Source organism: Callorhinchus milii, unplaced genomic scaffold (assembly GCF_018977255.1).
Source record: "Callorhinchus milii isolate IMCB2004 unplaced genomic scaffold, IMCB_Cmil_1.0 Scaffold17, whole genome shotgun sequence".
Taxonomy (NCBI): Eukaryota; Metazoa; Chordata; class Chondrichthyes; order Chimaeriformes; family Callorhinchidae; genus Callorhinchus; species Callorhinchus milii.
The window spans coordinates 6,758,766-6,786,353 of NW_024704758.1; the positions used below are offsets into that span (position 1 = coordinate 6,758,766).

Below are 27,588 nucleotides of genomic sequence, written 5' to 3' on the forward strand. Positions count from 1 at the left end.
TTAAGACTAAATACAACCACAACAAAATTAATTTGTATAGCGTCTTTCACGTCGGAAGAACGTCCCAAGGTGCTGGACAGATGGAGAATACACCAGCATATGAGAACATAAGAACACATTTGCTTGCTGTTTTGTGCTGGTATATTTGCCAAGGGCTGACAATTGTCAAATGGATGAAACTAATGTGCCTTTCCTGAGCCCAAAGTACTTTTATATGATTGAGAAGAGGTTAAATGGAAATTATAGTAACTGTATTAAAATTTCTAATGTGATTGATTGCAACTCACAAAATAACGCTCGAGCTCTCATTACAGTAGTTTTTTTTTAAATGAAAGTAATAAACACGAGAGGTGCAACCAATTTTCATGTTATGTTTCCTAGAATTCTGGTTCAGGGTGTGAGTGACTCATCTGCATATTCTTAATGCAAGTGGGGGAAGGAGAGAGAAAGATTTGCTGAAACATGTGCTGCAACGGGCGAAGAAGGGAGTTTGAGCTGAGCTATTAATACAAAGTTTAGATGCTAATGATTTGAAAGATCGCCGTTTCCAACGAGGAGTCGGCAATCACTTGTGAGGCGGAACACAGGAAAACAGGATTGTATTCGCGACTGTTAAATAAGTAATCTCGTGGCCACATCCTATTTGAGGCAACACGTTTGCACAGGAGGGAGTTTGTCGTCCAATTGTCGCAAAGGTGTGAACTGCGGGTAAACTGTGGGCTTCATTTCAAGGGGTCAATGAGAACATTCAATCTTGAAAGTCAGATCCTACTTTATGTTTATACTCCCAATTCGGAACCATCTGATGTTTTCCTCCGAAGACAAAGTCAAAAGTACTGATTTCCATTCCTTTGGAGCAGTGTTTTGGTTACAACGATTACCCTCAATGGCCGAGACCGGGAATCCTATTTGTCGGGAACGTCGATGCAAACCCGGATCGGAAGCACAACGTATTGGTACACCAACGAGTTTCCCCTAAAGAAAAATAATGCCGCGTGTGATGACACAGACGGAGGTGTTTTTCTTGTCGAGTTTTCAGGGGCTTCGGTTCAGGGGGCGGTCCGATCTCTCCGCGAGGCCACTCGGACACGGTGTCCCGACGGCGTCGTGTGGCAGTCCATCGGCCTCACCGCGTTCCGCCAACCAACGAAGATATACTGTGGCACCTCCTCCCCCCCCCCCCCCCCCCCCCTCCCCCCTCCCCCACCCCCTTCTCCTCCCCTCCCACCCCCTTCTCCCCACTCCCCCCCTCCCCCCCAAAAAAATTTCTTCCTCCCTTTTTAAATGGTCAAATTACAAATGAAGCGCAGCCCTTTCAAGACAACAGAGCGCGCGGAGAGAAGGACTCGTCGCCATCAGACAATCCAAAGCCACGCACCGGCGGCGGCGGCGGCGGCGAACGGGACTCGCGCCGCAGCCGCGCAAAAAAAACAGCAGCCGAGTCCGAGTCCGAAGCCCGAGTCCGAGTCCCGAGTCCGAGCCGAAGCCCGAGTCCCGAGTCCCGAGTCCGAGCCGAAGCCCGAGCCCGAGTCTGAGCCGAGTCCCGAGTCGAGCCCGAGCCCGCTCGATTATTCCACAGCCTCTGTTTTCCCCTGGCTGGTTCAGAGGGGAGTAGTTGCGCGCAGGCGCTATCGATTCACCGGGCTTCATTTCGGAAGGAAACGGCGCGGAGCCCCGCAAACATGGTAGGGAGACAGCACCGCCTGACCCGAGCCCGGCCCCGAGCCCGGCCCCGGGCCCAACCCGGCTCGGGAGTCAGCGGTTGGTGCCCCCCCCCACACACACACACAGCAAGTAAAAGGGGGGGAATAAACCCCGCGCTGCGCCAGACCGACCGACCGACCTCCGGCGCCTTTCTGCAGAGTCATGGCGCTGCAATGCCGGGCCGCGGCTCTAGGCCCACACTGGGTGTGGTGGGTCGCGGCCTCTCCAGCTCCCAGCTCCCAGCTGCCCGCCGCTGCTCTGGGCGATGGGTTGGCGAGTGGAGAGATGGACCGAGTTAGTGCTTCTCAGGGCTTCGGGTCAGTGCAACCTCTGTGCGGCGTTGAAAGTTGCCCTCAGTACGTATTTAGAAGCCCGACTGCAGCATCACAACACAGCTCAAGGCGCCATTTGTTTATTTCAAACACACACATATATATATATATATATACACACACACAAGATCGAACAATTCTCGTGCATTGTTAAGCATTGCTCAAACATTATTCACCCCAGAGTAAAACCTGGACTTTCCGTCCAGCGAACAATGATAGAAACTGCCTGAGCGAATAGGACTGAACTGAACACAGTGTCACTGCACTGAACCAACTCGATTGCTGTAAACCAGAACGTACATCTTCAGCGAATCCATTCGGCTCCCCAAAGGCAGTCCAGCTGCTTTACTTGATGGGGTTAAAAAGCAGGGGTGCTTGCTATTTGCTGGTGGGGCAACTTAAATGTATAAGGTTGCAAAATAAAGGAGACCGAAAGAGAAAATTGACAAGACCATGAAGAACTCCAGCGACACATTTCGCCGCACTGGCTGGTTCACTTGTGCTGTGTTTGATCTTTAAAACTGTTAACGTGATGGGTTGCATAAGATGAGCAATATGTGTAAAAGTGGCAGTGTATATATCTTATATATATGGAGGATTTATTTTTGCTGCTTTTTTCCACCAGTTCCGTAACCAGTATGACAACGATGTCACAGTTTGGAGTCCTCAGGTAAGAAAATGTTCTATTTTGAATTTCAATCATCTTTTCCCTCAAACGTGATTTAAGACCGTAATGGATATTCAGGGTTGTTCAGACCCAGGAATCTATTTGAACAATTCAGATTATATTTGAACCTTAAGGAAAAAGCTCAAGCTGTTTTCAAATGTTGTTTGAATCCTGAGTTGAAATGCTGTACATTTATGAAAAGCATTCCAGCTTGACCCTACTACAGTATTTACATTTCTGAACAGTCCTAAACAGGAGACATCTAGATTCAACTTGTTTTTCTTGCAGGGACGAATACATCAGATTGAATATGCTATGGAGGCAGTGAAACAGGGTTCAGCCACCGTAGGACTTAAGTCCAAAACCCATGCTGTATTGGTGGCTTTAAAGGTAAAACAATGATACTAGTTTTCACTCTATTGTTTAGATGCACCCTGTTTTGCTTTCAGAGAGGTTCATGTGGAGGTGCCCAAAAAATCAAGCCATCAGAAAGTATCTCTTCAGTTATAAAATATTTTTGCTGTTTCCAATTTTTTTCACAAGAGTATAAAGAGTATGTTTCTGAAACAGATTGACTTATGAATTGCAATATTTAAATTGAGGATCTCTGTTGGAGCATAACAGACATCAACAATTTGCACTTCTGTTGTGCCTTTTATGAAATACAGTCATCATTCGTGCTTATTATTTAAACCATTTTTATTTGTAGAGAGCTCAGTCTGAACTGGCTGCTCACCAGAAGAAGGTCCTCCATGTTGACAATCATGTTGGCATCTCCATTGCTGGTCTTACTGCTGATGCAAGGCTGTTATGGTGAGTATTTTAGTGATCTTTACAGACTAGCTCACTTCTTTTTAATCTTTAGTTAAAAAAACCTTTGCAAGAAGTTACAATTTTTCTGGTATAAAGCATGTGAGTTAATGATTAAAGTTAAACACTTCTAGTAATTAGCTTCTCACATGTTTGCCTACTGATTACATTGTTGTTACTCTTTATGGTATATCTAGTGAAGCGCTTAGAGACTTCCTCATGACGTGAAAGACGCTGTATCAAATTTAAGAATTATTTAAAACTTTCATTCCAAGACTTGATTCTTGAGGAAGATTTAATTACCAATAATCATTTCATGCATTATTAGTAAGACTCTGGTGGAGAATAGAAACCACACAAACGAATCAACAACTATTTCTATTATGAATCTATTTATGAAACTATTATATTACAACTATTGGAAATCAATATCCCTGTAAATGCTTTATTGCTGCTTTATTGAAACAGGTGGTGCTTACATTTGTTAGCTTTAATGTCTCTCTTTTTCTCTCCATAGCAACTTCATGCGGCAGGAGTGTTTGGATTCACGGTTTGTGTTTGACAGGCCCTTGCCAGTATCACGTCTCGTGAGCCAGATTGGAAGCAGTATCCTTAAAATGAATGTTTGACGTTTCTTTCTATTAAATATTTCTTACACACTGTTAAAAAAAAAAGTAACTTCTTACAATCATTTTACTTCAGTCCCAACCGAAACACAGTTATTCTTAGGATTCTTTAGTAAATATTGATGTTGTTTCTCTATGTTTTATGCAAATGAACTAGAGTTTAAATTCAGAAGTGTACATAATTGTATTACTTAGTAAGTAGAGTGATTATTCCTTAACTACCTTTGTATAGAAACTCAAGTTCCAACGCAACGCTATGGACGGAGACCATATGGTGTGGGATTGCTCATTGCTGGTTATGATGTAAGTTCACAATCACAGTATTTATGGAGTGTTCCTGTGTTCACAGCTTCAATTCTAGGGGCAACCTTAATAATTGTAGCAAGCTGCATTAGTGATTGTTAAGAGTGTCAACATCTGTCCCTTTCCTGCTTTCACAAACATTGTCTTCCTGCTTTCTTTATGGTATGAAATGTTACATTCACTTTTTATTAACATAATTTCTTCCACAGGACATAGGACCTCACATTTTCCAGACATGTCCATCCGCCAATTATTTTGACTGTAAGGCCATGTCAATTGGTGCCCGTTCCCAATCCGCTCGAACGTACCTGGAGAGGCAGATGGATCATTTCCAAGACTGTGAGTTTGCAAAGTTGTTTTGTATTCAGCAATTATTTCTTTTCCTAGGTTATACTTGTGTCTGTGCTCTCTTGACTTTTCTTCTTTTTATAAGGTAATCTGAATGAACTGGTTAGACATGGCCTCCGTGCTTTGAGAGAAACACTCCCAACTGAACAAGATCTTACTACCAAGGTATAATGTTGCCGTTCATCCTGAAGGATTCTTCAATATTCCATTCAGACTTTTACACAATGAACTTTTGGTATAGCACACTGCATTATCCCATTTATAGAAGTAAAATCCAGATCAGTGTAATATAAACTCCTAACTAATGATTCTCTCGCTCCAAATTTGTGGCAAATCAATATAGTTTTTGTGTAACTCATGGTGATATTAATAAATACAGCACATAATGGAAAATGATTTTTTTCTTACCCTCTAAATTGAAAAGGAACTATATAATTACATCTTACTGTGTTTTTTGCTGATCAGTAGTTTCTACATTTCTATATTTTGAGTATTTAATACATACTCCTTTGGATTCCTTGCTCCCATGCAAATGTTCTTGCACAGACACACACTGAACTGCATCAGTCACCTATTTGTCTAGTTTTTTTTTAAAAAAAGATCCAAATCATGTTAAACTGGTTGATTTATTCCTTGTAATATTCTGTCGATTTATTTGCAAACTAGGTTTTGCAATACACATGAAACGTCAAATATCTGTTAAAATAGTCGAGCGTGTGACAACTGACTGTGGAGCACGCTGATTGATCTCTGGAGCGCACTCTCCATAACTTGTTCTCCAATCATTTATATTAATTACTCTTACGTTTCAATGCCAGAATGTCTCCATTGGAATTGTGGGTAAAGAAATGGATTTCACCATTTACGACGACGATGATGTTGCACCGTTCTTAGAAGGTTTAGAAGAGCGACCACAAAGAAAGGTATGTTTTACTTTTTTTTTTAACTTTCTTTTTGATCAGCCAGGTATCCGACACATGTGGAAACCCATCACCGTGCTTAAGAGCATCCAAACCAAACTTGAGAATTTCTTGATTCCCACCTACACATGAAAATCCCAGAGATAAACATTTTCCCTTCATCGTCTCTAATGGGAGGCGGAGCATTATATTGTAGTACATATTGCAGTACATGTGAGGTGTTTACATTTATACTGCTGGAAGTGAAGTCACTTTGGCGCCGACAGTACTGCATTGTGGAATGGGAAGCTCTGCCTGTTGTATATTTTGTTCAAATGGGTAGGGGGTAGGAGAATTTTTTTTTGGTGCATGAGCACAACACCAAAAATTGGGGGATTGTGTTTTGGCCGACTTTTCAACGACATTGAATACGGTCCATTCAAAGTTCCCGAGGAGGCTCCACAGTTTTCCATGAACCTCAGGGAAGCAAGCCTAGTGTGATTTTCATCTGTTTTTTTCTGCATGGGTGTGAATCACATCACTCCCAAGTGGGGTTCCATGGTGATAAGTCTAATGCATCCTTTGTCTGGCAATGTCTGAGCCCCTGCCACAATTGAACATCAAACAAGAGCAACATTATTGTTCTACTCTCCCAGGATACAACCTCCTTTAAGTTGAAACCAACGATGTTCCGTACATTCACTGATGTGGAATTAACAATTTCTTGCAGGTCCCTCAACCCGATGAACCTCCATGTGAAAAATCAGACGAACCAATGGAACACTGATCTGTTGTGTGCTGTGCAACTGTATGTCTGCAGAGGCTGGTAGACTTGATACAGCATCTTCTATTTCTGTAAAGCATGAAGAAGCAAACGCTGAGTCTAGGTTGAAGGTTTCAAATTCATCTACAAAAAGTAACAAAATGTGTCTAGTTAAAAGCTTGATAATATTCAAGATTTGGTGGGCAGCCTAGATTTAGTGCGTCTTTTCCAGTCTGTCTTTGTGGGCAAGTTGTATTGTATGCACATATTTTGTGTTTCAATGCAAGAGTATACTGCAGCGCTGTACGTAAACAATTTGGAACTGATTATTTTCTATAAAGATTTTGCTTAACTTTTCAGAGCAGAAATCAACTGTAAAACCAATAAATGGTGTTTCCTACCAAGTTTCATAACTGTTTATTGGTGTGTGTTTGGGGAGTGGGAAGGTGTATTTTTTTGAGACTTATTTGGGGTCTAATGTGAAGCAGTCGCTTGATTATTTGGTAGATATTGTTGTGTTCCAGTGAGTCTCCTGTCTTTAATAAATGTCTCAGGAAAATCCATCACATTTAATCTATTTTGCTTAAAATTGAGATTTAAAACAATTGGCCCATAGGTATACCTTGGATAACGATCTCCATGCAGGCACTTTAACCCCAGTGACACCATGTTTACCTACCCTCCTTCCTGATTCAAGATAGGTGCACTGACTAAATAAAATTTATAGGTGATCTGGTTTAAAATCACCCAGACCAGATTCACTTGCCATCATTATAACTGATACTGCTGTGACTGTATTAACATTAAATTTATTGCAAATACTGTACTTGGTTTGTATTGCCCCAAACAACTTTATTGGAAATAAGTAGAGGAGTTTTGCATATTTATGTATTTGACTGTTTACCCTTCTGAGCTGACTGAAGACACAGCAGTAATTATATATACATGCATAATAATCCTTGCATTTGGTATAGCACCTAATCGAGTGTTATCAAAACACTTTATATATGATGCAAAGCGATTTTTTGATGGCGAGTGCACATATCGTTCACGTTAAAGTAAGCTACAGGGTATGATTTGGGCATAATAACATTGACACCTTTCACGTGAAAGTATGTCTCGTAGCGCTTGAGAAATTCAGCGTTTGGACAAAGTTGAACATATTACAAAAGAGGACTTAAAATCGGGCTAAAGCGCGTACAGCCGGGCAAATGTCCCACTGCCTTTCAGTCGCCCCTTCACAAAAAGGGGAGAAAAGAAAATAGAATTTTTTTTTCAAATCCACTTCTTTTTTTTGGTGGTGGGGGTGAAAAAAAAGTGCATCGTCTCCGAGTCAAATAAGCAACCAACCAACCAACCAACCAACCCCCCAAAAAAAGTTTGCATTTTTATTAAACCACAAAATCAGAGTTCGTTTAAAAGTCGGTGGGGGTGTGTGTGTGTGTGTATGGGGGTGTGTGTGGGGGTGTGTGTGTCGGGGGTTGTGTGTATGGGGGGGTGTGGGGGGGGGTGGGGGAGTGTGTGTATGGGGGGGTGTGGGGTGTGGGGGGGTGTGGGGGGTGGGTGGGGGAGTGTGTGTATGGGGGGTGGGTGGGGGAGTGTGTGTATGGGGGGGGGTTGTGTGGGGGGGTGGGAGGGGTGTATGGGGGGGGTGTGTGTATGGGTGGGGGGGTGTATGGGGGGGTGGGGGGATTGTGTGTGGGGGTGTGTGTGGGGTGGGGTGTGTGTGTGGGGGGGGTGTGTGTGTGTGGGGGGTGTGTGGGGGGGGGGGGGGGGGTGTGGGGGGGTTGTGTGGGGGGGGTGAGGGGGGGGGTGTGGGGGGGGGGTGGGGGGGGGGGGGGTTGTGTGTGGGGGGTGTGTGGGGGGGGGTGTGTGGGGGGTGTGTGTGTGGGGTGGGTGGGGGGGGTGTGTGGGGGGGGTGGGTGTGGGGGGGTTGTGTGGGGGGGGGGGGTGTGGGGGGGTGTGGGGGGGGGGGGTTAGGTTTGGACCTCATTACAGGAGGATGTTTCGAGAAGAGAGTGGGAGGGGAAAAAAAACGAGAAGCGAAGGGCGGACGACGACGACGTGTGACGTATGACGTGTCTGCTGCGCGTGTCCGCTGTCGGCCTCCGTTGGAGATTCCACGTCACCCCCCGAGCGGCGACCGGAGCCCCGAGAGAGAGAGAGAGAGAGAGAGACACCGACAGCGCAGCGCAGCCCCGGGGTTTGACCGGAGCAGGTACAGCCCTCCCCGGTGAGGATACGGGGTGTTCTGCAACCCCACCCCCCCCGCCGCCCGCCAGCGCCTCTCGCTCAGGCGGTCAGCGAATGGATCCCCGCAGACTGTGCGGCCTAGAAGCCAACTTCCAGTCAGTCAGTCAGTCAGTCAGTCAGGGGCCGTGTGTGTGTGTGTGTGTGTGTGTGAGGGAGAGGGAGAGGGGTGTCGGTCGCCTCCTCTCACCCTCACCCCCCGGTGACCAATGCTTTGTAAAGCAAATCCTGGGACGCGTATATATATATATATATATGTACCCATCACCCACACCCCCCCCCCCCCCCCCCCCACCACCCAAAAACATTATACTGACCACTGCACTCCCCGGGGAAGGTTGTTGGATTAATGACTGTGTTTCTCTTGTAATAATAGTGATGATGATGATAATAATATTCTCGCTGTTGTCCTGGAGACGTCTCTTCGGGGAATGCGCCGCACAGCGAATCGGCCGTCGGGTTTTGCGGGCGGAACGCGGCAGCCGATCGCGCACAACCGACCGACCGACCGAACGGCCGGGCTCCGACTCGCGGGTCGGTAAACAGAGCCGCGGCGCGGAGTCGAGTCGGGAAACTGGCCCGAACCCACGCCCGGGAATCGAACCCAGGTCCTCTTGCTCATGAGGCGAGTGCTCCGACCACTGAGCTGCCGGACTCTCTCTACTCATCCAATGGGTGTATTATCTGTTTTAGGATTTTATTGCTCTTGCTCAGTTTGTTGCTGAACTGCCAAGACCGGGCACGTCTGGCCAGGGAAACAATACAGTGAAACTTGCTTAAGTTTGATCTGTAAAAGTTGTTTCATTGCCAAAGCGGTACTTCTACCCAAGTCCCGATGAATTTCCTATTATATGTTAGTTGCACAAAACTCTGCATAAGTCATATTCAGTGTATGGTCCCAACTGATTCGACTTAGGTTCACTGTTCCTTGCTGGAGAACTAACAATATAGTTCTCAGGCGTTGAAACAAATCCTTTCTGTTTAGTGAGATTCTGTGTCCTTTTCTGTCCACTCTCATACAATGGTGTCTTTGGTTGGTTATCAGAAGGCATGTGAGAATGGGTACGTGTATGTTTCCCATCTATTTTCTTTATTGTCATTCCCTTCCCTTTCTGGATGACACCAGAGTTTTGTTTAGAGGGTTGAGATCAGGAATTTACCAGAATAGGACTTGCACCTACATTTCAACCTATGCTCCAGTGTGTTACACCACAGAGATGCATTATCTTTTCAATTGAGACGCAGCTCACATATGCTGATTCCTACCCTCCTCTTCTGGATTTGTGTTTCAATATTTTTTGTTTAGTTCCCACCAGAGTAAAATATGCTCGACCTGCTTTTTAAAAATTAACTTTTCACTTTTTCTTGACTTCACTCCAGCTGAAATAGATCCAGCGAGTAATGAAACTTCCAAGGTTCAGATAAAGATTAGAGGAGAAGCTGGAATGTGGGAAAGTGAGCACGTCAGTGAAAACATAAATCTATTTCAGATATCGTCTGTTATTGGATGATCTACAATTTTGGTGACCCAACATCAGCCTTGAAATGATAATGTAGAAATAATAGTGGGAAAATCCACATCGCTTTATTTGTCCTGTGTCTGTTGTATTGACTTTGTTTCGAGTTATTCCCACCTGGCTTGTATTTTGTTTCATTGACGCACATGTAGTGACGCCAGTGCAGTTCATTGTACTAAATGTCTTCCAAGTTTGCAGATTTTTCTTAGAATTAATGTGCCTGATAAAGTATGTTTTTCTACAGAAAGGACATTTGTGGGTGGTAAACAGAATGGCCTCACTTCTTTTCACTTTGCCCAAATTCATCTTCCATTTGCTGAATTCTCGTATTGTTGTAAATGCACACTTCCCATCTCATTGAATATTTCCATTGTGTCTTCAAACCCTTTTTAAACGTAGCTCCTTGGCTGGGCCAACATCCTCAATGTCCCCTGCTCAATTCTCATGCTCCCCATCATCTTTGCAAAGTGGTTTAAGATTTTCATCCCAGGTGAAAGATGCTGTGTTGCTATTACATTTTTTTTACATAACTTCTTGAGATATACTGTCTTTCTTAAGTCCGAAGAAATGTTGTGGTTTTGTTTCAATACCTTTACAACTTTAGCTTGGGCAGTTTTTAAGACTTCCCTGAGCAGGGCTGAAGAGGTTTTCAATTGGTTTGTCATTTTTAAGCAAAACAAAGTCTCATACGCAGGTCACATTTTCAATATTTCAGCTGTTCATCCAAATAGTTGATCAGGTTGAGGGGGACAGGGTTTCCGATGATGTTTGAGATCCAGGATTAAGTAGAATGGTGGATTTGTGGGTTAAAAAAGGCAAACATGCACATAGATGGATGCTCTACACGCTGGCAACACCTGAAAGCCTCACAACAGAAACAGCCCTTTGCCAATGTGCGTTCAAGAGTTTCTGGATTCAGCTGTTGTTTAGCAAGCCTGCCTTGCTTGCAGAATCTCCAAGTGTCTGAATCCTAGCTGGTGGAGAAGATGTATTCTCTGTGGCAATAGCAAGAGGCTTTGCAAAATGTACTCAAACTTCTTGTAGTTCAATTCACTTCTTGAAAACACAACTATAAGTGGTTCCCTTATTGAAGGAACACATGATTTAGGTGACAACTAAATTATTCTTTCAGCAGATATTTTAACTAAAACATTTTTGATTGATATTTTATTTTGAATATTTTTTATTTATTTAAATATAAAATCTTATATGTTTTGTGTGTTTACCCACAGATCCCCGGCTGTCTGAGTTTACTTGCTTGCTGACTTTAGTACCAGACTGGCATCATGACGGCTGCAGAGAATGTGTGTTACACCCTCATCAATGTTTCATTGGACTCGGAGCCACCGAATGAAGTTACACTCAAAATGGACTTGGGTTAGTGAGCGACGCATTTCTTACCAAGTTTTATTTTTATATTTTATACAACATCTGGAGCACCTCAGGGCTGCATTTCCAATCTACTTGAGAATAGAGAGAAGTCTGGTATTTCATTTTCCACATTCCTGCAAGGTTTTTTCTCTATAGCTAGGTGTCTGACATACATGGAAACCCATCACCGTTTTTAAGAGGATCTAAATTCAGTCTGCGAGTTCCATGTGTGCCACCCGCACGTGAAAATTCCTATGTATGGAATGAAATGCACGCTCTATCCCTGGAGGGAAGCAACCTGCTAACCTAATTCCAGAGAGTATTAGGCACAGGTCGGCAAGAGCCAAGGCTTGGGGCCCCAGAATGTGTGTTGGTCTACTGCAGGAGTAAAAGCGCAGAGCTTATCATTTAGAGCACTGTCTGGCAAGCTTCCCGCTGCTTGTCCCATCTTGAACCACCAAACCCATTAGTGCTTTGGCTCGCAGTTATAAGCAAAATGGGAGACACAATAATAACTGTAGTATTTAGATTTGGTAACTTCCATTTTTAATTGTGGAAAGTTGCTAAAGTGGAATAAAATAATAAATTAGCACGACAGGAGCAATAAGTTAATCAAGTCAACCCAATGGCCAACTTCTTATGGAAATCTTCATGCACAGTGAAGTAAAATCTCAGTGCATTATCACTGCATGAGACCCGCTGCCATCTGAATCCCAACAGTATCCTTACAGAGAGAAATCCTGGTAGAACTTCAGCTAAGCCTGTTATTTTCTACTCACCCCCTCCCATAGTGTTCGACTGGGTTGTGGGTTGGCATCTCTTCTGATTGATTCAGAAAATATTTCTGGCCATTTGTCTGTGAGGCAATCACTGAAATCGGAAACACTTAAGAGGGAGGATTGGCATGCATTACTGCCACCTTCCTCCAACATGTTGAGGAACGAACACGCTTAAGAACAGATAGATTCAAATGTGTTTCTTTACACTCACGGGTAGCAGCAAGTTTTGGCGGATAACGCAGCAGCGCAACCGGACCCTGAAACTAAAACCTGTCTCTTTTCTTCCCCACCAGAAAAGGGAGACGTAAAGATAAAGACTGATGCCCTGAAGAAGGTTATCATTATGATTCTGAACGGGGAGAAGCTTCCTGGACTCTTGATGACCATCATTCGATTTGTGTTGCCGCTGCAGGATCACACCATCAAAAAACTGCTGCTTGTCTTCTGGGAGATCGTCCCTAAGACCACCCCAGATGGGAAGTTGCTGCAGGAAATGATTCTGGTGTGCGACGCTTACAGAAAGGTAAGATTGTATTTTCTCGGTTGAAATCTTCGATCGTTGAAAAAGAATTGTGGCTCATTACGCAGACAAACCTTCCAAATATTGCTGATCTCCGCCTTACCCCTTCCATCCCCATGTTGAGGTTGCATCTGAAGGCCTTCCTATTTGTCCGTGCTTACAGTCACCTCCCCCCACCCTTCCCCCGTCTCAGCATTGTGCTCGGCCACTGTCAAGCGCTCTGAGACACTACCTTGCATGGGGCGGGGGGGGTGCGATATAAATGCAAATTGTTGTCGTTTCTTAAAGGACTTACGTTGCGAGAGGATCATTTCCACCAATCTTTTACACAGGAAAGTTTTCACTGCTTAGAAGGTGAAGGCTCTCCCATGCAAAGCAACTGCTTACAGATTTAATGGAACTTATATTAAGTCAGTTGTATGTCACGGTCCCAGTCTCAAGGGTCATAAAAGTCTGTGTTAAAGGAGTACTCTGCGATAAGGGAAATGCTGCCTTTGTTTGTGTGCAGTAATGGAAAATCTAATTTCTGTATCTGTCGTACAATAACATTAAATACCATGGTGTATTTTTCCCTCACATACTAGAGGATAATAGTATTGCCTTTGTGATTTATTTATTGAATTTTATGAGGGAAAGATTGTCATCCAAAAAAACCTATGGACTATTAAGCAAAGAAAGTATCCCACAATGCCTGAGAGGATACTCGTGCGTAGTTGGGGTTTGGCACGTTTCCCAGCCAACGTAAGCAGCGCTGTGCAATACCCAGCAGCAGAAGGAAGGGCTGTGCATTACCTGACATGAGTACAAAGTGCAAAAATGATCTATTATCCAGCAACATTCTTGTTGAGTGTAATTATGCACCATATATTAACAAGGACAAAAGTGATCGATAAACTCAGGATTAATGCAAATATTCCCAGACATTTGTGTCATCTGTGAAGGATGATAATTATCAAAACTTGCAAGGATTTATCGACTTTAAGTCCAGTCCCTTATTCTGTTAAATATCTGACTTAGATATTAACGGGTACTTACAACTTACAGGTAGCAGCATCATTTCAGCTGGTTAAATGCAACTTCCCATCACCATGCAAGCCATTTTGAAAAATAAACCAACTTTGCCCCAAGTGTCTATTGATGTTTAGGTTAAAAACAATTAGCCAGTTTTAGGGCGAGTTTCTGTCACCAATTAATATAACACAGGCTCATGTGACATACAAAGAAAGTGTCAAATTTAACTATTTCTAGAGATTTGTGATGCAAGCAAAGACATGAAGAGGTTGAGAGCTTGTTTTTATTTTTTTAAGAAGATCCTATTTGCGCATTAAAAAAACTGATTCCAGGTCTAACAGTGCAGTTGCAACAATGTCTCCTGCGAGTGGTAAAGAGACTAAACAGACCATTTGTGTGTGACCAGTGAGAGAAAAGATGGAGCTTCAAATGGGTCAGTGCATATTCTTGAGAGCACATAGATCAAGTAAGATTCTGGGACTTGAAAGCTATTGTTTGACTATTTTCAGGACCTACAACACCCGAATGAGTTTATTCGAGGGTCCACACTGCGCTTTTTGTGTAAACTGAAGGAGCCAGAGCTGTTAGAGCCACTAATGCCAGCCATTCGTGGCTGCCTGGAACATCGGCATAGTTATGTACGCAGAAACGCCGTGCTGGCTATCTACACTATCTACAGGTAGGTGCTTGGGTTTTTGTATTGTCAAACTGGTATTGTAAATGTTTTATATTTTTTTAGGGGGAGGGACATGATGCTTAAAAACTTTCCATTTAGAAACACTCGGAGGAGATATTTACAATTGTGGAAGTAGAAAAACTGTTCCTAATAGCCTATATGTTACTACCGGAGAGAAATAAACTATTCCTCTGCTTTTTTGTCCCTTATGCTACTGATTCGGGGAAGGCTGAATATAATAGTAAATAATAATAATCCTTGCATTTGATATAGCGCCTTATTACGTCGTTGAGACGTTTCAAAACGCTTCATAGAATATACTGTAAAGTGAATTGACTGTATATTTTGTGGGTGAAATGCGGCAGCCTATTGAGCACAGAGGTGTCCCACAAACAGTCGTGGATTGACCAATTTATCAATACTGTGTTCCCTGAATTCTTTTCGATCCACAAAATGTATCTGGTGGTACTGAACTTGTTTAATTCGGAGCAATGAACTACATTACCATGTGTATGTCATTGAGTTTCTGACCCCTTCTTTAACTACAGTGATCACTTCTTAACTGTAGGAACTTCGAGCACCTTATCCCTGATGCTCCTGAGCTGATTCATGATTTCCTGGTCAATGAGAAGGATGCAAGCTGCAAACGCAATGCTTTCATGATGTTAATTCATGCAGATCAGGTATGTTTAAAAAAAAGCTACTTCTGCAAATGTTTGACTTCTTTACAGATTATCCATTGAGATAGTTGAGAGTTTTTAAAAAATCAGTTATTGTCCCATTTCCAGATTCTGATCTAGAAATGTCAAAAATACAAGTTTTTATCCATTAAATACAATTGTATTGTGTAATTTCTTTCCTCAGGACCGAGCATTGGATTACCTGAGTACATGTATTGACCAGGTTCATACCTTTGGAGACATTTTGCAGTTGGTTATCGTTGAGCTGATTTATAAGGTATAATTATCAATTTAGTTTCCTTATTTAATTTATATAAGTATAGGAATGGAATGGTTGTGAAATAAGAAAGAGTTGCCAACCGTTTAGTTGGTGCAGATTCATTTCGATCCAACCTTAATTCGTTTGAGAGTGTGAAGATTTTACTGACAGGCAACTTCCAGTAATTACTTTGTACCACTAGACGGTGCTGTTATTTAAAGCAATTTTCAGCCACAGTGTTTATATTGTGGAATATAGAATGTTTGAACTTGAAAGTAGACTGCGCTTAGCAATTAAAAGTATTGAAAGTGGGCTTTGCTGATGGCCAAGTGTGTAAAGGTGAAGTCCTGTGAAGCATTGAGCCATCCTGACGAAGGAAGCTTCACAGTCAGACAGCTGGCTGACACTAACTCATCCTTGGTGGATTGCTGCTTGTGAGATGATGAATAACTATTGGTGTCCATGGGATTCTTAGCTCGAGGGTCAATATTTTCAGGAGATGAGAAGCTCAGCAACATTAAAAATGTGATCATAAATATTAATAATAATCCTTGCATTTGATATAGAGCTGTTCACGTCTTCTAGACGTCTCAAAGCATTTCACAGGATATACTGTGAAGTTAATTGACTGTATATTTGTGGCCGAAACGCGGCAGCCAATTGCGCACAGCAGTGTCCCGTAAACAGTCGTGGATTGAAGTGAGCAACTTATTGTTTTTGTTTTTTGTTTGGGGGATTATTATCAGGCGTGTGGAGTAAGGAAGCTTTGCCCAAGGTTTTGCCCTGCTGGGAATCGAACCCAGGTCTCTCGCTTGCGAGGCGAATGTTTTAACCACTGAGCTACAGGACTCCCATCTCCTGTGGCCTTTGCATCACTTTTGATGCTTGACACTGTCAAGTATTGACACTGTCATTGTAGAAATACTACAATCACTACAATGATTGAATGTATTGCAAAGTGCTTTAATAGTCATCTAATTGATCTTTGTTGCATTAGGTCTGCCACGCCAATCCGACAGAGAGAGCCCGCTTTATCCGATGCATCTACAATCTGCTGCAGTCTTCAAGCCCTGCAGTAAAATATGAAGCTGCTGGTACTTTGGTTACACTCTCAAGTGCTCCCACAGCCATCAAGGTACTGGTGTGACTTGCATCAAGGCAATTTTCAAACCGTCAAGTAGACCATGCAGACCCTCACTGAGTGTGAGGCCAGAGATATCATGAAAGGGAATTAATGTTACCACCAATAAAACTACTGGAGGGGAGGGGGGGTGAACATAGATTGAGTAATGGTCACACAAAATCGTGCATATGAGAAGTGATGTTTTGAAGCCTTTTTTCCTTCTGATGCATTGTTAACTGAGTTTAATTGTTCAAGCCAAAAAGGTGCACTCAATTCTCATGGCTCCAAAAAGATTTGCTAAGATGGCTCTTTACATTCTGTTGCCCCCAGGCTGCTGCTCAGTGTTACATTGACTTGATCATCAAAGAGAGTGATAACAATGTGAAGCTGATTGTTCTTGATCGCCTGATCGAGTTAAAGGAGCACCCTACCCACGAGCGAGTCCTGCAGGTAATAAATCCCAAACCGATATCCATCGCGGGGAATGATAACCCTGATAAATCGAGTTGAAAACTACCCTCTCTGCCCTCCACTCCTCCTGATCACATCCTCCTGCTCAGGTTCAAATCCCTGACTGTCCAGCACCTTGGGACATCCTCCCAACGTGAAAGGCATTGTACAAATGTAATTTGTTGTTGTTGCCCATCTAGAAAACCAACTAAGTTTTCTTTCTGGTTGGTTTGGTGACTGTCCATTCTGGCGTTTTAACTCGCCTGCTTTTGATGATAAGCTTTGCTGGTACCTAGGCTCGGCAACTCAGAAAAGCACTGCTGATCATGGCTTAGTGTGACAAACATCTAACCATGAGAAGATGACTGCAGACTGTATCATTTTTTCATCTGAAACAGATCTATGGTGTAGGAATAATGGGAAAATTGTGGCCTGTTTCAGGATTTAGTGATGGATATCCTGCGAGTCCTGACCACTCCAGATTTGGAAGTACGTAAAAAGACCTTGCAGTTAGCTCTGGACCTCGTCTCTTCCCGCAACGTTGAAGAGGTTTGACCTTCTACTGTTTCCCATTGAATTTTTCATTCAAACTTTTATTGTTCACTTTATTTAATTCACCAAATGTTGCCTCTCCGCAGCTTGTGATTGTGCTAAAAAAGGAAGTCATCAAAACTAACAATGTGTCTGAACACGAAGACACCGACAAATACAGACAACTTCTTGTCAGAACATTGCACTCCTGCAGCGTCCGGTTTCCAGACATGGCTGGTAGTGTTATTCCAGTGGTGAGTGACTTGTGGTTACTTGTGTTGTTCGACTTCTAACAAGTCGGAGTGCATTCTTGTTTATTTAAAGGAAATTGGAAACTAACGGGAGAACTGGAACAGAAATATAAAGCAACGTATATGTAATTCAGATTTGCCTTCTCCCCTTTTTTGATTCAGTAGTAATGCAGCTTGATACAAATCTTGTGACAAATGTCCTCTGATGTGTAACAGTTGGCTGTTGGAAAGATGTAATAATCTTTGCATTTGGTATGTAAGGATTATTGAATATTGAGTCATGAGGTTTAAAGAGCAATATTTGCAAAACAAGTCCGAAGTCTTAAATCCAACTTCCGAAAGCTTGCAAAGACTGGAGAGTGAATTGTCACCTTGTCAAAGCTCTCCATTTTGTTCTCCAGTTCTTCAGTCACACCGAATCCCCAAATAGAACTGAGGCTGACTATGGAGGGGCAAATTAGTGATTCCCATATCACCTCCCCCTTGTAAATATTATTTGATTCCAATGATTCAAAGGGCCTATTTTTTGTTTGCTGCTGATAGACACTAATAATGCTCAGGTATGGATTTAGAACTGACATGACTATGGTCTTCCAAACTAAATTTGACAGACAATACAGGTACTGCGCAATGAGCTTTTTAGTGATATCTTGCTCTCCCCACAGCTGATGGAATTCCTCAGTGACAGTAATGAGGCAGCCTCTGCTGACGTGCTGGAGTTTGTGCGAGAAGCTATTCAAAGGTTCGAAAGCCTTCGGATGGTCATCATCGAGAAGATGCTGGAGGTCTTTCACGCCATCAAATCTGTCAAGTAAGGACAGGACGTTTTCTGGAATGATGTTTTACACAATTACGCACACAACATCAGTTGCAAACACTTTGGATCCCAGGGCTTGAGAGAAAGGAGGGAATCAGTCAGCATTCCCACTTCTGAATGTTATCCAGTGAGATTTGCAGGAGATTTCGACCTGTTTTTTGAGGAGACGAGGGCTTGTTTTTTAACAAAACTTTGGGCTTCTTGCTGTCAGGGCTAACACGTGAAGAGTTGCGGCATGAGCGAAGAACAGAGAGCTACTGATATCTATAGAACTGTATTCCAGCACAAATCAATGAGAGCAGCTTTATGGGGAAGAGAAACTACATTGCTGAGTAAATATTTCCAGTATAGCAGATATAAACTGAAAATATTCAGTGAGTTTTACTTGGAACTCTCTCATGTTACAGGATATACCGTGGAGCTCTCTGGATTCTAGGAGAGTACTGCAGCACAAAGGATGATATTCAGAGTGTAATGACTGAGATCCGTCGATCCTTGGGTGAGGTATGTTTGAAAAGCTTTATTTTTTGGTTCTATCTGAGCTCCTCCGCAAAAAGCCCAAAAGACCGGGTGATGCCCATTAACAGGCTCCTGCTGTGTCCCCCAGCAAGATGGAGTGAGCCCTGCAGAGTGTATTACCTTTTAGTTAATTCAACCATGACTTGCTCAGTCTGTTAAATTGAGTCATGTACAGTGTCATGAAACCGAGCACTTACACTTTGAATCGCTTTTTCCTATTTATTTCTGCAAACTAGTAGACTGGAAACACACAGTTGAATTTAAGTCATTACTGAGAGTTCCTCTTATGTAAACTGTCCTTGATTTCTCCCCTGCGTTGCTAGATCCCAATTGTGGAATCTGAGATCAAGAAAGAAACTGGTGAGATGAAGATGGAGGATGATGTACAGGTGATTCCAACACAAAAGCTGGTGACCGAGATGGGGACCTATGCGACTCAGAGTGCACTTAGCTCGCGTCCTTCCAAAAAGGAAGAAGACAGGTAATGCTCTTTCTTCAGGTATCTATTGAAGATACAAATGGTATTTTACACAGGATAATGTGGAGTTGCTTTAAGGCTGAATGTCTGCAATAGTTTGCAGTGTGGCCATCATCTTGTATAGATACTGTACTGTACGAATTGCTAACATTAAAGGAGGCTTTGTCCTTCATGAAATAATTGACAGTTTACTTATGTTTTTTTTCCAAAAACTAAAGACCACCTCTGCGGGGATTCCTTCTGGATGGGGATTTCTTTGTGGCCGGTGCCCTGGCTACAACCTTGACCAAGATAGCTCTGCGTTACGTTTTAATAGTGCAAGACAAGAAGAAACAGAATGTAAGTAGTAATTGGGATTGCAGTTTGAAACCAAGCTTGATGGAGGCTTTTTTCCAATTTTGAGACAGTACTTTAAATTTGTGATTAAACATGAACACAGTACATTACAAATCCTGACCTGTTTGCATTTGAACAACTAACTGGCCGGGACAAACTACAGTATATTCGCCAATTTTTCCAGCTGAGATCTCGTGTGGAAAGCTTTAGCGGTTATCAGTGAGATGCTACTGTCAACTTTCTAAATGTGACTCTTCTCTTGCAGTCCTTTGTTGCAGAGGCTATGCTGATCATGGCCACCATTCTGCACCTCGGTAAATCATCACTCCCAAAGAAACCAATCACCGACGATGACGTGGATCGTATCTCGCTGTGCCTGAAAGTTCTTTCGGAATGCTCCCCCCTGATGAACGATATTTTTAATAAGGAGTGCAGGAAATCGCTGTCTCAAATGCTGTCAGCCAAAATGGAAGAGGAAAAGCTCTCTCAGAAGGTACTATTTATGTGGAGAACAAAGCGAATCAATTGCTGAGTAGAAACAGACGTTTTCTGCACAGAAGGAGGCCGTTTGGCCTGTTGCATCTGTGCCAACATGTCAGAGCGAATTGAAAACTGTAAGGCTTGTGTCTGCAGATACTCACTGTCTGTATTGAGACTGAATGAATATGAGTAGGACCTTTCCAATAATTTTTTTTTCTCTCCAGTGAGAAATCATTTAATCTTTCACCATGAAAGCAAAAGTTGAGTCTTACTAATGGCTCCAAGCACTCACTACTGGTTCAAAAATAGTGCTTTGGTGTTGTTATACTGTGCAACCTAGGTGATGGGTACAGTTCTATTTGCCAGTGATGCGGTACAAGTAAAGCAAACCTAAATGCCAAGAGGAGTTAAAAATAACTGGGTCACAGTTTTACATTTGTTGCATAGTTACGGTGCAGAGCTCTAGACAAAGAAGGGTGGCTACTGAAATAAACCGACAGGAAGCTGGTCGGAGTGACATTTTGTTGCTTTACAAAATATAGAAAGTGAACACTGTACAGGGCAGCCTGCACTTGTAGAGATCCTGGGATTCCACTTATCCTTGGGAGCCAGAGACATGCAGACCTTCATCGGAACATTTAGATTAGGGCACTCTTCTCTTTATACTTGGGGAAAAATAGTAGCCTGAATAGAAGTATCAGGTTAAACTGTTGTTTCCCAGCCACTTAGCTCTCCAGTAAAGTGACTTGTAATGGCTTGAAATTTTTTCTGAAGGATGTCTTTTTTTTTAACGGAGTAAGCAAAATGAAAGGCTTTTTGTGTCACCCGTGTAACTTGAATGCCTTCGTCAAGTTTAAACTGTCTTTCTTCTTGTGGGATTTTAGAAAGAGTCGGAGAAGAGAAATATGACTGTACAGCCAGACGATCCCATATCCTTCATGCAGCTCATGGCTAAGAATGAGATGTCTTCCAAGGAAGACCAGTTTCAACTCAGTTTGCTGGCAGCAATGGGCAACACACAACGAAAAGAAGCTTCTGACCCATTGGCATCCAAACTCAACAAGGTATATGAACAACAACAAATTACATTTATAGCGCCTTTCATGTCGGAAGGATGTCCCAAGGCACTGGACGAATAATTCTTGCATTTGATATATCACCTTATTACATCATTGAGACATATCAAAGCGATTCACAGAATATACGGTAAAGTGGATTTGAACTGGATTTTGTGAGCGAAACGTGGCAGCCAATAAGATATATCAATGCCTTATGAGTAACTTTTTAAAGTAGTGCATTGTACCAATAGTCATTGAAAGCTAAATGTTCTGTGCAAATAAAGTCTTTGTCCACAGGATAACTACGCAGCACTGTAGGCTCTTCTCATTTAAGTCAAATGACCGACTTGTGAAACTAATTTGCATTTTCAGGAGTTTTCCTTTCATTCTTTGAACAGCTGTTGCTCAATCAAACGGTTTTGTGTATAACTCTCCCAGTACTGAGTGTCAAACTAGGACTTGGTGAATTTGCTCATAATGGAAATCCAAATTTCTATATCAAATGTAATAACTAAAATAAGTGAATAATCATTGCGAACTAAATTATTATGTTTGTTCTAAAGAAATCTTGCTTTTGCAGGTAACCCAGCTGACGGGTTTCTCTGATCCAGTGTACGCTGAAGCCTATGTCCATGTTAATCAGTACGATATTGTTCTTGACGTCCTCGTAGTAAATCAGACCAGCGATACACTTCAGAACTGCACCCTGGAATTAGCCACGCTGGGTAAGTTGTGGCAATTGATAAATCTCCCAAGGTTTTGTGGTTTAAGGAAGGGAAGAAATACTGTGTCTGATTAAAACCACAAGCAAAGATATACGGTTGTCTGAACAATGACATACCAATTTGAAATGTTGCGCAGTTGAAATGGCCAAACACTGTCTGAGAATTGGTTACCAGGTCTGTTTGACTGGATCGTAAACAATGTTTCTTTCCCGAATTCATTTGTTATACAGTGCATTGACATTAAATTGCTGCCAGCTTGGTGAATGGACCTATAATTCCCAACATAAATAGGCTCAATTTTGCTGTTTAGTTTAAAAATATAAAACTACATGATTTCCTTTTTGTGTTAAGCCATTTGGCGAGAGAAAAAGAAGGGAGTAAATTCGAGGAAAAACGCATGGCATTTGTAATTTGATACGTAACTTAGTCCAGAGACTGGTCAATGGTTTGATATTCAAACATATTTTGTAAGAAGTGCTGGTGACTCATGTGAATGTTGTGTTTAACAGGTGACCTTAAACTGGTGGAGAAGCCCTCACCTCTGACTCTTGCTCCTCACGATTTTGCTAATATTAAGGCCAACGTAAAAGTAGCTTCGACAGAAAATGGCATCATCTTCGGTAACATCGGTAAGTCCAGAATATAACCGTACATTGTTGCTGAAGCAAAACCACTGTTTGTTATATAGAGAGAGGGATGCAGTTGCTCCAGCAAAATTGTGGCTTCTTGCTTTCTCAAGGGACATTGTGTGGTTTCTGTTGAATGACCAGACTTCGTCTTTCTAATTGAACTCGAGCTAGATTGCAAGTCTTGTCCTTCCCATTAACAGCCTTTCCGTATTGAAAGGATGAAATTGCCCTGGCTGTTTGTTGAGGTGTAGCACTCATCTTGTTCCTCTCACTCTTGTTCTTGTTTGTGTCAGTATACGACGTGTCTGGAGCAGCCAGTGACAGGAACTGTGTGGTACTGAGCGACATTCACATTGACATCATGGATTATATCCAGCCTGCCTCTTGTACTGATGCCGAGTTCCGCCAGATGTGGGCAGAGTTTGAATGGGAGAACAAGGTCAGTCGACCATTTTCTAAATAAGATGCGTAGAGCTTTAGCAGTTAATTGCATTGTCTCAACTGTTTTAACATTTTTTTAAAATTTCAGGTCACAGTGAACACAAACATCATTGACCTGAATGAATACCTGCAGCACATTCTTAAATCCACCAATATGAAGTGCCTAACTCCAGAGAAGGTGGGTGCTGTTTTGATATTAAAGTGCTTGTAATTACAAGTTTGTTCTAGGTTTTTTTGTGTTTGGTAATTTTAATATTGCTCAGTATTCAACCCAGTCTCATGTTCAGAGATAATTTAGCATGCTCTCTCCCAAGCTGTTTTCAGAAACCATACAGATTACGGGTGAAATGTTTCTCCTAGCCTTTATATTGAGGTTATTGGGTTTGTTTGGGGTTCTTCAGCTGTTACAGCTCAAATCAGTCACAGCTTGAAGTTTTAACATGTTAGGGATGCACTAGGTCTGTTAATTAGCGCATCAATCACCCCATTGTTCGTTGTGTGCATGATAACTCATTGAAGGTAAGTAGTCAGTGTCATTGTATTTGACTTCAACTTGTTATAAAACTCAAATATATCTGGACAAGGTACATCTTTTTTCATGGGTCTTGTAATTTTGCAAATACAGGTCTACTTGGTTTAAATGGGGGGAATGTAAAAATGTAATTTTTTTAAAAACATTTCCAGTTTCTCTGTGGTAAGAGTGAGCAAAGCTCATTGTTTAAATGAACTGCAATCAATAGTCTGTCACTGCAGCACACTTATTTGCCCAATTTGTATGACCATACCATCAAGCAGACCTTTTACACGTTTCCCTAAAAGGAGTTTATTTGGTTTTGTTTCAGCAAAAATTGACGCAATTGGTATGTTAGATATCTCCCTCTTAATATCTGATGTAAACCTCTTTTGTGTTTCAGGCCCTTTCTGGTTACTGTGGCTTCATGGCTGCCAACCTTTATGCCCGATCCATATTTGGAGAAGATGCTCTTGCGAATGTCAGCATAGAAAAGCCAGTTCACCTCGGACCAGATGCTCCGGTGTCTGGTCACATACGCATTCGGGCAAAAAGTCAGGTTAGTAGTTTATCCTGGTTGCAAAATAACTTATTTTAAGCAATTTGTACATTTATTTGCCAAACTTCATGTGCCCTTTTAAGTTTGAAACCAGTTAAGCTGCAATTAGGTCTTGGTTCAAAAACTCCAGGATCCAGTTGATGTATATTGTGCTTTGATTATATCTCACTATCTTCTTTACAGGGAATGGCTCTTAGCCTGGGGGACAAGATCAATCTATCCCAGAAGAAAACAAAAGGCTAGATTTTCAGAACAGAAGCATCTCTCCATTAGCTTGAAGTAATGTGTTCTGCTTATTCCTGTTATCTCTATATTTGCCTATACACAGAAGATCAGAGACTGTCTTTTATCCTGAGTATGTTGAAAAGAGCTAGCAGTTTTATGGCGCTTTTCATGAAATCAAGTTTCCATTATATATTTGAAGAATTATAGATTTTCCTTTTGTCTCTTTCGTGTCTTACACCTGATGTGTACAGGCTGTCTCTTGTTTTACACAGAGGTTTCTTAATTATAATAAAGATTACCAAGTTCCACAAGTGCACTGTTTTCATTGGGTCACAACTTCGCTCAGATCAGTGTACATCTGAAGAGAGATGGTTCAGTTGATAAATTTACTAACCGTGACTGAACTGAGGCACGAAGACCAAGAAAGATCAAGATTCTATATCTGAGTTAGGGTGGCTACAGCACTGCTATAATTGACCTCGGTGCACCTGCATTCAACTTCCTACTCTCAATTGACCCATGCTGAAGAGTACATATTTGTAAGTGGTAACTGCACAGTTTCAACTGTTCACATTCAGTTGGAATAAGTCTTCCTCCCTGTTAGGGCTTTGGTTTGTTGAGTTGAGGATATGCATATACTTCTAAGGCTCATTGATGAGCCAAACATTAACAGTGCATTGGATTACCGCAGACCTGAAGACAGCTTCCTCAACTGAAAATATTTTTTTGACCTGACATTTATTGACCACAAAGGCTTTTCAAATCTTTGTACAATAACTACATAATGTGCCTTCACTTTTTTTCTGGAGAACTCCATTAAATCCAATGTCATGTATTTATCCTGTGCAATAAAAGTGAATGTTATCAGTGCTGTTACTGGGGGCTTCCCCCCCCCCACCCCCACCAATTCGGCTCAGATGTTTAGGAGCTGAAATCTTCTATTGAGTAGTAGCAAGAAGTCGATGCAAATCAAACCTAGTTTTTCTATTAGATGGTAACCGAGTTTGGTTTGCAGTGCTTTATAAATTAGGTGTCAGCCTGGCTCAGGTGGTAGCACCCCTCACCTCTGAGTCGGAAAGTCGCTGGTTCAAGTTCACATTGTCTACACTTGCACTCAAATGCATTGCTGAGGGAGCGCTGCATTGTTGGAGATGCCGTCCTTTGGATGACAGATTAAACCACGATTCCATTCTCATCTGTTCAGGTAGATGTTAAAAACCCGTAGCACTACTCAAAAAACGAAAGAGAGGAGTTTCTCCTGGTGTCCTAGCCACTAATCCCCAAGATAACAATAAAATGCCCACTTGCTACACATAATTATAATCCTTGCATTTGATATAGTGCTTTTCATGTCTTCTCGACGTCTCAAAGTGCTTCACAGAACAGACTGTAAAGTGAATTGACCGTATATTTGTGGGTGAAACGCGGCAGCCAATTGCGCACCGCAGTCTCCCACAAACAGTTGTGAATTGAAAATGACCCAATTTATTATTGTTTTGTTTTGGAGGGATTATTATTAGGCTGTGTGTGGAGTAAGGAAACTTGCCCAGGGTTTCGCCCTCTGCCTGGAATTGAACTCGGGTGTATCGCTTGCAAGGTGAGTGCTCTAACCACTGAGCTACAGGATTTCACGTTACAGTAAATGGTGTGAAGTGAGTTCAGACATGCTCACAACATGAAAGGTGCTATATCAAATGTATGTGTATGTATTTTCATGCCAATATAGCTCTAACATCTTTGGTTAATGCATCAATCATAATAGGCAGTGCCTTCCACTGTAGTGATGTTACATAAAATTCAATTTTATTTTGTAATAAAATGTAACTATTTTGTAACCTCTGTTGAGATCACAGACTTAGCTTGCAGGGAATTAATTCTAGCACAAATCTGTGCCCCTTTACTTAGAGCACATTTGCAGCATCTCAATGCTTTTTTTCAAAAAAAATGCTAAAAGGTCCAGAAATATCCTACAGCACAGGAGGTCATTCGGCCTATTGTGCTGGTTCTGGCTCTTGGAAAAATCTATCCAATTAGTCCCACTCCCCCACTCTTTCCCCAGAGCTTTGCAATTTTTTTTCTTTTCAAGTAAATATCCAATTCTCCTTTAGAATGTTATTTCAAATAACCATTTTGAATCTGCTTCCACTAACCCTTTCGGGCAGCGCATTCCAGATCGTAACAATTTGCTGCGTAAATAAATGTAATCTCCCCTCTGGGTCTTTTGCCAATTATCTTGAATCTATGTCCTTCATGACACTCAACATTTGGAATATGTCTGACCATGAGGTTCATATTCTTTTTCCTCAGATGTGCGGTTGCTACATCTGGGATGAGTTGTTAGATTATGTTCTCTGCAGTTTTCACTTTGTGCTTGAGTGCCTCCAGCTTATGAGTAGCAGTAGACTTGGCAGAGAGAGTACTCAGCTTGGGTGCACCATGTGCAATTTTCTCCTATTGTTTCGCACTAATGAGGCACAGAAGGAATATAAGTGGGTATCTTTGGTGGAAGGGCTTGGAGTCGGTGTTCTTTGGACCAGAAAAAAACTTGTCTCTGTGCCCGTTTTCTGAATGAAGCCGAGCCAGCTACGGATGCTGACTGCTACTGTGAGCGGCAGGTAGCTTTGAAGCAAGGAATTGGCTTTGTTTCTTCTTTCGTTGACCTACCATCCATGAAATTAATGGATCAATAAATAATTAAATCAAATAATCAAAAATACATAATTGTCTTAAATGTAAATAAAATAATAATTATTATTATTACGGTCACTCAATCCACACACTGCTGTGGGCCGCATTTCGCCCACAAAATATACAGTCAATTCACTACAGTATATTCTTTGAAACATTGAGGCATCTCAACAACATAAGATGCTATATCAAATCAAGGATTATTATTAATATTATTACTACCATCATGATTTTAGTTACTCCACGATTATA

The 27,588-nt window shown here is 42.0% G+C and overlaps 2 protein-coding genes across 3 annotated transcripts; both read left to right on the plus strand.

Moving 5' to 3' along the window:
* Positions 1 to 1,656: 1,656 nt before the first annotated feature.
* psma1 (proteasome 20S subunit alpha 1) lies at positions 1,657 to 6,854 on the plus strand. The gene is made up of 10 exons (NM_001293041.1): positions 1,657 to 1,685; positions 2,662 to 2,706; positions 2,992 to 3,093; positions 3,413 to 3,516; positions 4,031 to 4,119; positions 4,372 to 4,442; positions 4,652 to 4,781; positions 4,876 to 4,955; positions 5,609 to 5,713; positions 6,420 to 6,854. Exons 1-10 carry the CDS (start codon positions 1,683 to 1,685, stop codon positions 6,474 to 6,476), a joined length of 786 nt encoding a protein of 261 aa, NP_001279970.1. The 5' UTR covers positions 1,657 to 1,682; the 3' UTR covers positions 6,477 to 6,854.
* Positions 6,855 to 8,570: 1,716 nt separating this feature from the next.
* copb1 (COPI coat complex subunit beta 1) lies at positions 8,571 to 24,959 on the plus strand. Of its 2 annotated transcripts, none has more exons than XM_042341499.1 (22): positions 8,571 to 8,685; positions 11,452 to 11,596; positions 12,663 to 12,892; positions 14,410 to 14,579; positions 15,145 to 15,259; positions 15,441 to 15,533; positions 16,513 to 16,650; positions 16,969 to 17,088; positions 17,530 to 17,637; positions 17,727 to 17,873; positions 18,536 to 18,681; positions 19,095 to 19,191; positions 19,530 to 19,687; positions 19,903 to 20,023; positions 20,286 to 20,513; positions 21,385 to 21,564; positions 22,139 to 22,283; positions 22,793 to 22,912; positions 23,206 to 23,351; positions 23,442 to 23,531; positions 24,268 to 24,423; positions 24,607 to 24,959. In XM_042341499.1, the coding sequence occupies exons 2-22, from the start codon at positions 11,506 to 11,508 to the stop codon at positions 24,664 to 24,666; spliced, it is 2,859 nt and encodes a 952-aa protein (XP_042197433.1). In that variant the 5' UTR covers positions 8,571 to 8,685; positions 11,452 to 11,505; the 3' UTR covers positions 24,667 to 24,959. The 2 variants fall into 2 exon arrangements, with proteins under 2 accessions (XP_042197433.1, XP_042197434.1); XM_042341500.1 differs by having other exon boundaries at positions 8,571 to 8,670.
* Positions 24,960 to 27,588: the final 2,629 nt, after the last annotated feature.

Excerpts from the sequence above, each read along its gene's own strand:
- copb1 (XM_042341499.1), top strand. The coding sequence starts at position 11,506 with ATGACGGCTGCAGAGAATGTGTGTTACACCCTCATCAATGTTTCATTG. Across the intron at positions 19,688-19,902 it reads TCCAAAAAGGAAGAAGACAG|ACCACCTCTGCGGGGATTCC; the intron begins GTAATGCTCTTT and ends CAAAAACTAAAG. Across the intron at positions 21,565-22,138 it reads TGGCATCCAAACTCAACAAG|GTAACCCAGCTGACGGGTTT; the intron begins GTATATGAACAA and ends TTGCTTTTGCAG.
- psma1 (NM_001293041.1), top strand. Across the intron at positions 2,707-2,991 it reads TCACAGTTTGGAGTCCTCAG|GGACGAATACATCAGATTGA; the intron begins GTAAGAAAATGT and ends TTTTTCTTGCAG. Across the intron at positions 4,120-4,371 it reads CGTGAGCCAGATTGGAAGCA|AAACTCAAGTTCCAACGCAA; the intron begins GTATCCTTAAAA and ends ACCTTTGTATAG.